Source organism: Miniopterus schreibersii, assembly GCF_964146895.1.
Source record: "Miniopterus schreibersii genome assembly, chromosome: 1".
NCBI classification, from domain to species: domain Eukaryota; kingdom Metazoa; phylum Chordata; class Mammalia; order Chiroptera; family Miniopteridae; genus Miniopterus; species Miniopterus schreibersii.
The window spans coordinates 38210303-38224032 of record NC_138101.1 but is presented as its reverse complement, the minus strand read 5'-3'; the positions used below and the strand labels follow the sequence as shown (position 1 = coordinate 38224032).

Genomic DNA, 13730 nt, shown 5'->3' with positions numbered 1-13730 from the left:
GAGATTGGGTGAGGCAAGCTCTACTTTCCTGTAATAACCATACACAATAGCCTTGATCACCACTGTATTCCTACTGCTCAGCACAGAGTCTCTCGCAGAAAAGGTAGTCAGTATTAACATTTGTTTAATGAACCTTCTGAGGGCTCTGTGCTTCTGCATGTGTAGGAGGGCAGACGAAAAGCTTTGCTGCATTAATTCCTCAGCAGGCCGAAAACATGGCCTGCTTAAACTTGATGCAGAAAGTGGAGACAATGGCTAAGGAAGCAGGCAAGCCAATCCCCGTGGCTCCTGGGAGAAAATAAATGAGTGACAAGGGAGTCAGGTGAAACTAAACAGTGTCTCTGGAAGCTTATGTCATATGGCAGCTCTAGTTTCCTAAACTTCTGTGTTCTGAACTGCTAGCATTTTAAGCCCTACCTTCATCTTATTCTTTAGTCATAATAAATATTCTTACACTAGAGTCCTGTGGCCAGAAATGATGTGTAGTTTACTGAATTGGAAGAACCTACTTTTGGAAAACAAAACACATTTACTCTTGGGAAGCTTCCGAACCCATCCCTGTGCATCTGCTCGGATGGCGTGACTTGCTGCCTCCTGTGGTTTACTCAGGAATGGAGAGACACGTGACTAATCAGCCCGCAGCAACACCAAGCGCTTCTCATGGCTTTTCCACTCCAAGTCTCATGAGGAATGTTGCTGTCTTTTCCTCTGAGATGATCATGAAGCTCGGGGCAGGATGATGGGGATGATGACCTGGGTAGGGGCAAGTTTTCTGGTCTCAGCCTTCCCAGCAACCACCAAATGGGAACATGATGATGCTTTAAACACATCTGATACAAAGCATGATGGGTTTTATCTCTTTCCTTGTAGATCAAAGGAAGACCTACAATTACTACAGTACATTGTCATTTACAAGTGAAAAACTCTATGATGACTTTCAAAGAGAGGCTTCTAAAAATTTCACAGAAATGAGCCAGAGAATTGAATCAATGGTAAGCATTTTTTTTTCTCCATTTCTAGGGCCATTACTTTTTTATTATAATTTTTAATACCCTAACTTCTAAAGCATCTATTCAGCTGATCTTGTTTAACTCTGCGAAATGAGAAGAGGCCCCTACCTAAGAGATATAAAACAAAAATAATACATGACTTCAGAGAGTATGACGTGATGTGAAGAGCTGAACCAAGTGACCTTAGCCATTTCTTTACGTTTCTCCTACTCACCCTTCCTTAGCTTGGGCTACACTCTTAATCAGCAGAATCCAGAAATTCCGAGAATGTGAGGGCTGATGTATACTAGACTTCTTAAAGAGGAGACTTTGAGCAAAAGACCACAAGATTAAAACTATTCAGACACATACTTGAAGAGTATTTTTGTATTTAAAAATATCTAACTGTGGACCAGCTTTTGGTACATCAGTCTATAGGAAATCCATGAATACTCATTCTATCATTAAGGCATTAACATTATCCTGAGGGGTAAATGAAATATTTAAAAACAAACAGACAGTACTGGCCAAAAGAGCAAGGGCCTGGGTGATGACTTCTCATTGTCAGATTATTTAGAGAATAATTTAGACTTTTCCTGATATTTTGTGAAGTGATTCATGGAATGATGTGATGGAAGGCACCCTGCACTAGGATTTGGAAAATCTATTTTCATTACCACGTACTAGCTAGTGATGTGTTATTTCACACAGCACTTACCATTCTGGTCAAATTTCTTTATGTGAATATTAGGGACTTAAGACTAGATAATTTCCAAATTGTCTCCCAGTTCCACCACCCTGAGTAAAAACAGAATGGTAGTGAACCGCCTGGAAACTGCTTGGTAGACTAGAAGCCTGAGAATTTGGACACCTTGCTGAGGAGGGGCTCAAATCTTGGTTGTATTTGTATTTGTAAGCACCAAGTCAGGGAATATCTGAATAAGCTCTTCTTTAAAGCAGTGTATGTATATATATATATCTTTTCCACCAGGTTTGGAAACCATGTGACACTCATGCATGCACTAATTTCTATAACCCAACTACTACTTGGCAGAATTAATTCATTTCCCTTGTCTACTTTTGTCTATATCTCAGGATGTTAACATTTACTGTTACTTTGCAAAAAAATAGTCTGTTTATTCTCTTTTATCTCTTTCTGAGTGTAGCACAGCAGATGTCCCCCCAGGCCCTCCTACTATGGCTCCCCAGCTCCTATAATTCTCAAAGCAGAGTTCAGTGGAAATCACTGAGTAGTATACTAAAAAAGAGTCCTCAAGTTTAGTACATGGTGAAATGTTGGTCAATGTGTTAACCAAAGAATTTATATGTATATATGCACAACCCAAGGACATGGACAATGGTGGGGAGAGGGACTGGGGAGGGGGAAGAGATGGGGAGGAATGGGTCATTGGGGAGAAAAAAGGGCATCTGTAGTATTTTAAACAAAAAAAAAAATTAAAAAAAAATTTTTAAGCTGCAAATTAGCTTGCAGAATTTTGCAGAAAATTGTTCTTGCTGACATAATCTGAATATATTTGGAACAGGTGAAAAATGCATTTAATAAATCTTCACTGAGGGAAGAATTTGTCACGTCTCACATTATCAGATTCAGGTATGTAGGCCTAAAATTATTACTTCTGAATGCAACTTAAAGCTAAAGCTGTTAACGCAATTAGTTATAAATACTGTTTAAAGTGTTATGATGGAATTTAATTGAACAAATATTCATTTAGCACCTGTTCTGTGTAATTCATGGGTTACAATGTTCCTTGCAGATTTTTTTTTTTTTTTAATACATCTTTATTGATTTCAGAGAGGGGAAAGGAGGGGGAGAGAGAGATTGATCGGCTGCCTAGCCTGTGCAGCCCGGGCATGTGCCCTGACCGGGAATCAAACCCTGATCGCCTGGATCCTAGGTCGACACTCAACCTCTGAGCCGTGCCTGGCCAGGCCCTTGCTGATTTTTTAAATGCAAAGGAAAGCATTTGCAAGATGATTGCAAAGGATAGAGGTGTTATTGGTGACTATAGGTGTTATTGGTGACTATTGGGGACAGAGGTGTTTTGGGGCCAGGGATCAAGCCTGCAACCGAAGTATGTGCCCTTGACAAGAATCAAACCCGAGACCCTTCAGTCCGTGGGCTGGTGCTCTAACCACTGAGCCAAACTGACCAGGGCTTAGTTTATTCGTTTGCTGACATCTTTGAGGTGTTACTTTGACTACTTTCCCCTGAAAATTGTGCACTCTCTAGGATCTGAAATATTATTCCTCCTTGAATCTCCAATTCTTAAATTTTTTACTCTCTGAATGGGACTTTGTCCACCCATGTGGCATCATATGCTATTGAAATCCAAGTTTATATTTTCACTCTAACCTGTTTTCCTGACTTCTAGAACTATATGCCTGCCCATGTGCATCTCCACATGGAATTTCCACAGAAATTTCATGAACTCAAGGAAAGCCTGTTCACTCTACTGAGAAACCTAGAAGTCATCACACACTCCTTCCTTTTCTGGGCACCCTCGCCTGTTGTGAATAACTAAATTCTACCAATTCTATCTTCCAAACCACTTTCCAGTCTATTTCTCCATTCTACAAGTCTTGCTGCTCATTATTTTTTCTCCTGTTACTGCAGTAGGAAGAAGTAAATTGTGTTGGAATGAGGAAGCCAGTCTTAGAGATGTTGAATTCAGATACTAAGGGACCATATGAACCTGAAATATGAGTCTAACTTGGGGGAAGAAAAGGGGACTGAGGAGAAGGTATACATTTTGTCATCATCAACTCAAAGTATCAGAAAGTGTGGGCATAAATGGAATTTCTCAGAAGAAGGGTAATGAAAGACCAAAAAAAAGTTGATGAAAAAAGCTTGAAGAACAACAGTATTTAAGGAGATGTAAGAAAAATAGGAACCTGGGAAACAGGGAAGGAGCATAAAAAAAGAAAATTCATGACAGATGCACAAAGTTTAAGAAGAGACTGGAAAGAATCGACTGGATGTATGTGTCAGTGAGGAAGTCATTTAGTGCAGAGAAAGGACTCAGTGGACTGGGAGGGGAGGAAGCAGAGTGCAAGGAAGTAAATATGAGGCAGGATGGGATTTGTCCTTTCAAGGTTTGTGGTGATAAGAAGGTGAGAGAGAAATTAAATAGCTGTGGTAGAGAGAGGGTTTTATTTGTTTTTGTTTCTATAAGCCAGGCAGTATAGGAATAGTTTAAGGGAAAGAAGAAGAAATGATTGATGTACCAGGTTGCTGAAGGGCAATGAGATACATAACAATAATCTCTTTAAAGCCCTGTTTCTTCAGATTATAAAGCAATACAAAAACATAAAATTCAACAACACAGTAATACATAAAATAGAAAATGAAAGCTCCCTCTCCAATAATTCACTCACAGAAAGAACTCATCTTCTTAGCAATTTATTTGGCACATCTTTTCAATGAGTGAATGTACATCTATTTGATTCTTTAGTCGGCTGAATAGTATTTCACTACAAGTATGCTTCGGGGTTGACTTAGCCAGTGCCCTTTTGATGGAAACTTGGGTTGTTACATATCTTGCAGATTTAAAAACAAGGTTATGATGAGCATATGCATAGATAGCTCCTTGTATACACAAGAGGGTATTTGAAGATTAAATTTCTAAAAGTAGAAATACTGCATCAGAGAGGATAGATAATAAAACTTATAATAAACAAAACTGACCTTTAAAAATAAGACTCTAATTTATATTTCTATTTACAGTTTATGTAAGGGTCAATGCCTTGTAGAGGGAGGAGCAAGATTTTGTGGGAAATGATTGTATGTGAAAAAGGAGGTGGGGCAGCTGACAGAATGGAGGCTAAGTTGGGAGTTCTATATGTGGTAAACAATAGAAATATAAAAGAAAATAAATTAGATCTTTAAAATTACAAATATGGATTTGTTTTTGTGTGTGTTTCAAATGAATGATAAAGAAAAATATATTGTGATATTACTATACATTTTATTTGGAACTATATCTTTTAAAACCACATTTTTTGTTTGTTTTTGTTTTTCATTTTGGTTCACAGTAAAGAGGAAAAGGGAGTGTTGGCTCATATGCTGCTCATTTTTAGATTTCGCTCTACCGAGGATCCTGAAACCATAAATAAAATTATTCAACGTGTTCTACATAAAAAGCTGCAAGATGCTGTAGGGCCCCCTGAATTAGATCCTGAATCAGTTGAAATAAAAAGTAAGTTTATTTTTCTTACTTAGTTTAATTCTCTTATGTAAAATAGCTCCATGTTAAGTTTGGTCTTGGGCAATGATTTTTAAAAATTTTTTGGATGCCTTTCAATTATGGGGTCTTACCACTAGTAGAATATTTCTTTGGGACCAAACTGACCCTCATAAAGTAATTTTTAAATACTACCCAAAACTTACGCCTTGCATGCAAGCCTGTCATTAAGTCCTGAGCTTGGATCTTTTTTCTATATTGGGCCTCACATTTTGGTTATAGAACCCAAAGAGAAAAAGAGAAAGGGGCTATGCATACTATTCCTCTTCTTTTTAATTGCTTGTAATTACTTGTATATTAATTACTTGTAATTTACATATTTTATGTTCTGAGAGTGTGATGTGTGAAAAGGTTCATGCCATTCACATATTTGCTTCAAATGTTATTGATATACCTTGTTACAGTTTCTTTCCTTAGAACACTTACCAATGAAAAATTTATAATTTATTTTTATATATTTTTGGTATATTTTACAACTAAGATAAAAAGTCTGGAGGGTTTTTTTGTTTGTTTATTTATTTGTTTGTTTTTGCCGGGGCAGGGGGACAAAACAAGCAGTGACAAGTCCTCATCACTAGAAAGTAAGAAACATAAGAGAGCCTCAGTAGAAATAAGTCTGGCTAAGAGCTAAGTCATGTTCTAGGAACAATGCTAGTCTATTGAAATACTTTGCAGGCCAAATGGATGATCTTAAACTTTCTAGTAGCTGCTCAAAAAGTAAAAGTAATTGTGAAATTCATTTAAATTGTATGTTTAATCTGATGTATCTAAAGTAGTATTATTTCAACAAGTAGTCAATGTAAAAATTATTTATTTCTAAGGCTTTTGAAATCGAGTGTATATTTTATATTTATAGTACATTTCAATTTAGATAAATCACATTTTAAGAGCTAACTAGGCACATGTGGCTAGTGGTACAATATGAGAATTGGCAGTACTAGAAATGAGGCCATAGGGAACAAGTAGAAAGAATGAATACAAATTGCTAATATAAAAGCTTGTAGACTTACCTAGAGGCTTAACCTGATGGTCAGCTACCTTACTTGCTTACAAAGGGACGTTTCACTAGTCAGGGCTAGATACATAATTTGTGGGGCCCAGTGAAAATAAAAATGTTGCACTCTTCAAAAAGCAATAAAAAAGGGCTCTTAAAGGTAATAAAATATAAGACTTTTTTTCTTTTGGGTATCTCTTGATTTGTCATGATATTTTTATTTGTTAATGTCATTCAAAGTGAAAAAGTTAAAATTACTAGCATGAGTTTTACTGTTCACCTTCATACTGTGAAATGTCAATTTTAAATGCAAATAGAAGAGCATTTAATTTATATGTGGAATCACAAAATTATACAACTGTATTTCATAGATCTTACATATACATGTTTCAGTTTTTACCAGATCCATGAAAACACTGAACGAGGCTAGCACAACCTTTTTTATTTCCCTTGTTGACACATGCACATCTTAAGAACTTTCTCTACCTTCAGGTTCAGTGAGGATGGACCAAAAAGTTCTTCTATGTCATTATTTCCAGCAGAAACTGTTGGCTAGTACCAAGAAATAATGAGAGCAATAGAGAATATGATAGGGTCCCTTGGTTGTTCCCTTCTTTCTTCATTTTAAGCAAGCTCTGGTTCAGACAGAAAAGTTGGCCTCTTGGGGCTATCACTGCCCTCTGCCTGATTGTTGAGAAGTCAACACGCTAAGGAGCCATTGGTTAGAGTGTAATGACAATATGAAGGCAAACTGTCTTGCAAAAACTTTGGCAGAGGAAGACTTATAAAGAGATAACATTGGTTTTAAATGGGAGTGAGAACTAACTTATGGAGATGCCACTTGGATGTTCTTCAAATGGAACTATGCCTATGACTTTAGCAAAATAATCTGAAATAATGGTCAATAAAAATATCTTTACATTTGGCCGATCAATACTGTGGCTCAGACCATTATTTCTCTCAAAGAGACTGTGGTCCATGTGCATTTTATTTCCTGGTATAAAACTCACATTCCTGGGCTTCAACCCAAGACTACTGAATCAGAACTCCTGGGAAGAGAAACAGGAATTTACATTATGAAGGTGCTCCCTATGTGACTCTTATCCACACGAAAGTTTAACAAACACTGTTCAGATCTCTCTTTTCCCCAAGGCAATGAACATACTATGTCTATGATAAAATAACTGTGTTACTTTCTTTACAACCTAGAGCTATCCTATCTTAAAATGGAATTAATCGGCCTTTAGTATTGGAAGTAGTCAGAGGCATTATGCAATTCGGATGAGCTGACCCTGTTCACCCTTTCTGTGTGTTTCAGAAATCAACAAGACAGAAACAGACAACTTTCTGAACAACTGTAAGTTTAATATACTTATTAAGATTGCATGGTTTGAATGTAAAATATTAATACTAGATTATTTAGGTTTACTTCATTTGGTGTTAAGGGTCAGAATAAAGCTTGAATGTCTGTGCACAGCTCATGGTGCTTTATCTTACCTCTGAGGCACATTTTATGCCTAAAGAATAACACAGGTGGGAGAGCTTTGGAGTTGATGCATGGGTGCCCAAGGCACATGTGTAGTTGAAGCGAGCCATGTAGTTATTAAAGGAGAGGCAAAAAAATAGTTCTTAATGTTCCGATTGAAGATTGCTGCAATATACTCTCACAAAAGTTTTCTAAAGATTATAGAAAAGTGATCTTTATGTTGGTATTTTTCAGCTGGAGGAAGAAATTTATTACTCTACATTAAATAAAATCTTCTCGATGTTATTAATCCCATATTGTGGAAAGCATAGGCAGTTATGGGGTTGGAGTATATATTGATGAAATTACCGAAGGCCCAGATAATATCTTTACCCGTATTTTAAAAATACTGTCTCTAGACCTAGTATTTCCCTTCCTCTATAGCAGAGATTCCACCAGGATTTAGAGAGTACATTTGGTAGAATTAGTACAGAATATATTTATCTTAAAAGATGGAAGGAAATATGCTACTTACCAGCTCAGAATGTTGGTTGATTCATAAATTTAACTGGCATGAGACCAAAGGATAATCCCATTACCAAAATGAGATATATTCTTGTCACCAATATTTATTGGGAAACTACTATGTGCTAGTGCTGTGTTAGGCAATAGGGATATAAAAGATGAAATATTATACCTGCCTAAAGAAGTTCATAGTCTAATGGGACTATATGTACAGGGACTAGTGCATGAACACATAAGTCTAAAACAATAATTCTCAAACAAGGGTAATTTTGACCTCTAAAGAATATGCCCCATTGTGGCATTTTTGGTTATCATGACTGTGTGTGGAGGTGCTACTGGTATCTAGTATGTAGGCCAGGGATCCTTCTAAACATCCTATGATATAGGACAACACCCCCCAACTAAGAACTATTCATCCTAAAATGCCAAGACTTCCAAGGTTGAGAAACCCTGTAATAAAGCATGTAAAAAACACACACATACATATATGAGAGAGATTTTTTTTTTTAATGGAAGCATTAAAGGAAGTCATAACTAATCAGTCTGAGGGTGGGGAATTGTTAGAGAAGGCATCCTAAAGGAGGTAATGACTAATTTAAATCTTACAACATGAATAGGAGTTAAATAATGAAACACAACAGTTTAAGGAAAGGTAAAAACAAGAAAAAAATGTTTAATGCTACTGGAGCAAAAAGTATGAGAAATTTGGAACATAATACCACAATTTGAAATTAAAAACAACTCCTAACTAATGCACCATCTCTCTTTGGCAGGTTGTGGGACTCGAAGGAATAAAGTTACAAAGCAGAGTCTCAGGATTGTTGGTGGGACACAAGTAGAAGAGGGTGAATGGCCATGGCAAGCTAGCCTGCAATGGGATGGGGTCCATCGCTGTGGAGCAACTTTAATTAACAGCACATGGCTTGTGAGTGCCGCTCACTGCTTTAGAATGTAAGTCCTGAACTTCGTGAGTGACTGGGGGTAAGCAGAGTGCATTGGGGCTTGGCAAGAAGAAAATACCTTATGAAGTTTAAGAGAGATGAGTTTGGTATATATTAAAAAACATGTACATCACAAAGAGAGTGGGAAACTCATAAACTTTAGTAAAAGGTTTTATAGTCTGGAAATGGGAATGGCATCAAAGTACATGTAGGTAAATTATCCACTGAAAATTACACAATAATATGTCAGAGAAAGCAGGAATTTTAAAGTCACCTTTAGACTTTGAGCTTGATATCAAAGAGAAGAGCCATATCTCTCTGCTACATATATATCTGTGAGAGATAGAGGCTAGGTGGATTGTAGGTTTGACCCAGTGGGGAAATTCCCCATGGTAAGAATGACATATGAAGAAATCTGGTAGTAACAAATTATACCACTGAATAGGTTGGCTAGTTATATTTCAAGAAATAAAACCCTTTTAACCCGGTGTAAAATGCTTGACATGTACAGGATAATAATGCTTTGTTAAAATTATTGCGCAGCCTTTTTGGTTTTCAGAGATACGTGTATGCTTGTGGGGTAGGTGACATGGTGCACATAGAATTCGTTTAGTTCTCTCATTCTGTGCAGGATATGCTTTCCATATGTCGCTCTGGTGCCCAGAAATGTCAAAAGGCCTTAAGATCTGGAGTGGTGACTCAGCATGCAAAGCAGCATGTGTATCCCAAGGAACACGCCACTGTGTTATTTCCACCTGCTCTGACCCATGAACCAGATTCTCAGATTGCAAAGAGTTTGTTTCTATACATAGAAACTGTAATTTAAAAAAAACACCTTATATGGACAGATTAAATTGTTTCATGGAAATCATTATATTGGTAGCACGGTAAAGTAGAATTTATTCTTCACATCTTCCCCCCCAGGTATAGCGACCCAGCCAGGTGGACTGCCTCCTTTGGAGTGACAGTATTTCCTTCTAAAATGAAACAAGGCATCCGGAGGATAATTGTCCATGAAAAATACAAATATCCATCACATGACTATGATATTTCAGTTGCAGAGCTTTCTAGCCCAGTTCCCTACACAAATGCGGTACATAGAGTTTGTCTCCCCGATGCATCCCATGAGTTCCACCCGGGTGATGAGATGTTTGTGACTGGATTTGGAGCACTACAAAATGACGGTGAGAATCTGAAGGGAAACTCAAATCATAGTAACCTAATTTCATATTCTAAGGCATTTAAAGAACGGAATGTCATTATGCGAACATATGTTAGTGGGTTGGACCTGGGCCAGGCCAGGCTCTGCTTATGAACGAAGTCATTTAGAAGATACATAAATTCCTTCATGCCTTAGGTTACTATCAAGTGCGTCACAATGACCACAGTGATGGTGCTGGAGGAGATACCTGAAAGAGTAAACATGTCTGAGCTTTTTCCTAGGGAATTAATGACATAAGAGTTGAGGGATCATTAATATATTCAATTGTGAAGATCAGAGAATACTAAAGCCCCATGCCCTCCTACTGAAATTACCTTCTAAGCTTAACAATGGGGTGGAAATTACTTACACAACTTGAGGTTCTTTCCTAGGTGCCTAACTTTTTATTTAAAATAGAAATGCATTCTCTCCTCCAATATTACTGTTATCTGAAAAAAATACATATCCTAAGATTCTATATTAGCATCTTGTCCAGTAATTATGAAAGACTTTCTTCAGGTCTATAAAATGTATGTATATCAACAAATATAAAGACTATTTTTTTCTCTTTAGGTAGCAGTCAAAATCATCTTTGGCAAGTGCAGGTGAATCTCATAGACAGTAAAACCTGTAATAAACCTCAAGTTTACAATAATTCTATAACTCCTAGGATGTTATGTGCTGGCTCCTTAGAAGGAAAAAGAGATGCATGCCAGGTAAGAAGTTTGGCCTATTAATATGCTGCATAACTTTTTGATCACCTTATATTTTGAAAAAATCATAGGTTTATAGAAAGTTGCAAAGATTGTACAGAGGGCTCTCCTGTACCCCTCACCCAAAGTCCCCCAAAGGTCACACCTCACACAACTATAGTACAGTATAAAAGCTAGGAAACTGACATTGGTACAGTGTGTACCTCTAGTTCTATGGCACTTTGTCACATGTGTAGATTTGTGTAACCACCACTGCAGGTGAGAACTATTTCAACACCACAAAGATCTCCCTTTACAGTAACACCCACTTTCCTCTCTTATCACTAAGGCCTGTCAATCACTAATCTGTTCTCCATCTCAATAATTTTGTAATTTTGAGAATGCTATATAAATAGAAGTATACAGTAACTTTCTTTTATTATTTTAGAATTCCATTTTGATTGATCTATTAGTGTTTTTGACTAGACCATCTCTTTGTAGAGAAAACACTTTGTGGTTCCTCTAAGTTATACTCACATAATTTATGTCAGTCTACTGGTGTTCAGATTTTACTAGTTTCAGTGTAGTGTACAACAGAAAACTTATGTCCCCTCAAATTTCTTTACCTTTCCCCATGTATCATATTAAATATTAATAAATATAAATATTAAATATTTCCTCTGCATATACTGAGAACCACATCAAACAATTTTATTTTATTTTTTACTTCAAGTACCAAACATAACTTAGAAAACTCAAGAAAAGGAAAGTGTATCTACCCAGTTTCATTCTTTCTTCCTGGATTTCCTAGATTCTTTTTTATCATTTCTTTTCTGTTTCAGAAAGTTCCTTCAGCCATTTTTTTTAGTGTAGATCTGCTGGTGACAAATTCCCTTAGATTTTTCTTTGTCTGGCAAAATACTTTATTTCCTATTAATTTCGGAAGCATAATTTTGCCAGATATAGAATCTGGGATTGACAGTTCTTTTTTCTTTCAGCACTTAAATCAGGGCCTCCTTGATTTCTAATGAGGCATCTGCTGTTATTAGAATTGCTTTTCCCTTATAGATGAGGTTGTCATTTCTCTCTTGCTGTGTTCAAGATTTTTTTTTCTTTGTCTTTAGTTTTCAGAAGTTTGATTATGTGCTTGGCATAGATTTCTCTGGGTAAGCCAGTTTGGGATTTGTTCAGCTTTTTAATCTGCAGGTTTCTGTCCTTTAACAAATTTGGAAAAATTTCAGCCATTATTTCTTAGACTACTTTTTAGCCCCACCCCCCTTCTCTTCTGTCCCTTTCAGGGACTCCAATGGCAGAAACTTTAGTTCTTTTGTTATAGTCTCAGAGGTCCCTGAGCTTCTGTTGTTCATTTTCTTTTTTTCACTCTTTTTCTCTCTGTTGTCCACGTTGGGTAACTTCTATGATTCCATCTTCAAGTTCACTCATGTTTTATTTTGCCAACTCCATTCTTCTGTTAAGTCCATCCAGTGAGTTTTTAAAATTTTTATTTTGGTCATTATATTTTTCAGTTCTAAAATTTCCACTTGATTCTCCTTTATATCTGCTATTTCTCTGCTGAAACTTCTTATTTTTGTGTGTGTGTTTCAAGCACGGTGGTAATTTCTCATGAAGACATTTTTGCGATGGCTGCTTTATCAGATAATTCTAACATCTGTGCTATCTCAGTGTCGGTGTCCGTTGGCTGCTTTCTCTCATTCGAGATTTTCTTGGCTGTTGGTATGAGAATAATTTTCAGATGCATCCTTGACATTTTGAGTACTGTAGTGAGACTCGGGATCTTATTTAAATCTTCTACTGTAACAGGCTTCCCCTGATGTGACACAGGAAGGGGAAGGGAGGTGCCGCCTTCTTCCCCACTCGCCCTCCCTGGACACCTGCGTGGGGGAGCAGTGCCTCATTACTGCTGGGCGGTGGTGGAATTTCAGGCCCCCTTAGGCCTCCTCTGATACCATGCTGGCTTGAGCACCTTGTTACTGCTCTCCCCCCGGTCTCCACTGACATCGTGGGCTAGTGGCCTCAGTACTGCTTGGTAGTTGTGAAAGTCCTGACTCTCCACCAGGTCTCCCCTGACGTTACACTGAGAGAGACAGTTATGCCTCACTACCCCTGGGCTGTATAGTCCATGCTCCCCAGCTGGTCACCACAGGGGAGATAGAGGAGGCCTTTGTTGTTACTTGGCATGGATAATAGTCTGGCTCCCCACTGAGCCTTCTCTAATACCAGTCTGGTAAGGGACTGGACCTTAAGACTGCCTGGTAAGGGTGGAATCCAAGCTCCCCACTTAGCCTGTGCTGATGCGGGATGGAATGGGGCCACAGTATTTTTCTGTGTTTGGCTGGAGTAGAGAGAATATTGTCTAAAATTTTCTGTCTTCCTAGGTTGCCCCTTTTATGGTTTTTTTATTAGAGAAAGGCTGCTTTTCTTGAAGGTTCTTTTTCATTTGTACCTGTTGCCAGGTTGCTGGCTCCCTGCCCAGGATAAGTGAAGGGGGGGAAATCCAGGGCCCAGGGAGCTCACTGCTGTGTCATTCCTTGTCTTGAGGTTCTTAGCTTATCTGCCTTCTTCACTCTACCTTTCAGAATCTTAAAAAATTTTTTTTTAAATCCTCACTCGAGAATATGTTTATTGATTTTAGAGAGAGGA

General features: G+C 37.6%; 1 protein-coding gene across 1 annotated transcript in view; it reads left to right on the top strand.

Annotated features, from left to right (window-relative positions):
- Positions 1–13730, top strand: part of LOC308559291 (transmembrane protease serine 11E-like) — a 36182-nt gene that overhangs the window by 17630 nt on the left and 4822 nt on the right. The window contains exons 3-9 of the mRNA XM_081141883.1: positions 871–992; positions 2534–2601; positions 5043–5206; positions 7564–7602; positions 9009–9186; positions 10101–10360; positions 10951–11093. Of these exons, the coding sequence (XP_080998009.1) occupies positions 871–992; positions 2534–2601; positions 5043–5206; positions 7564–7602; positions 9009–9186; positions 10101–10360; positions 10951–11093 (974 nt within the window). The remainder of the gene's footprint in view (positions 1–870; positions 993–2533; positions 2602–5042; positions 5207–7563; positions 7603–9008; positions 9187–10100; positions 10361–10950; positions 11094–13730) is intronic.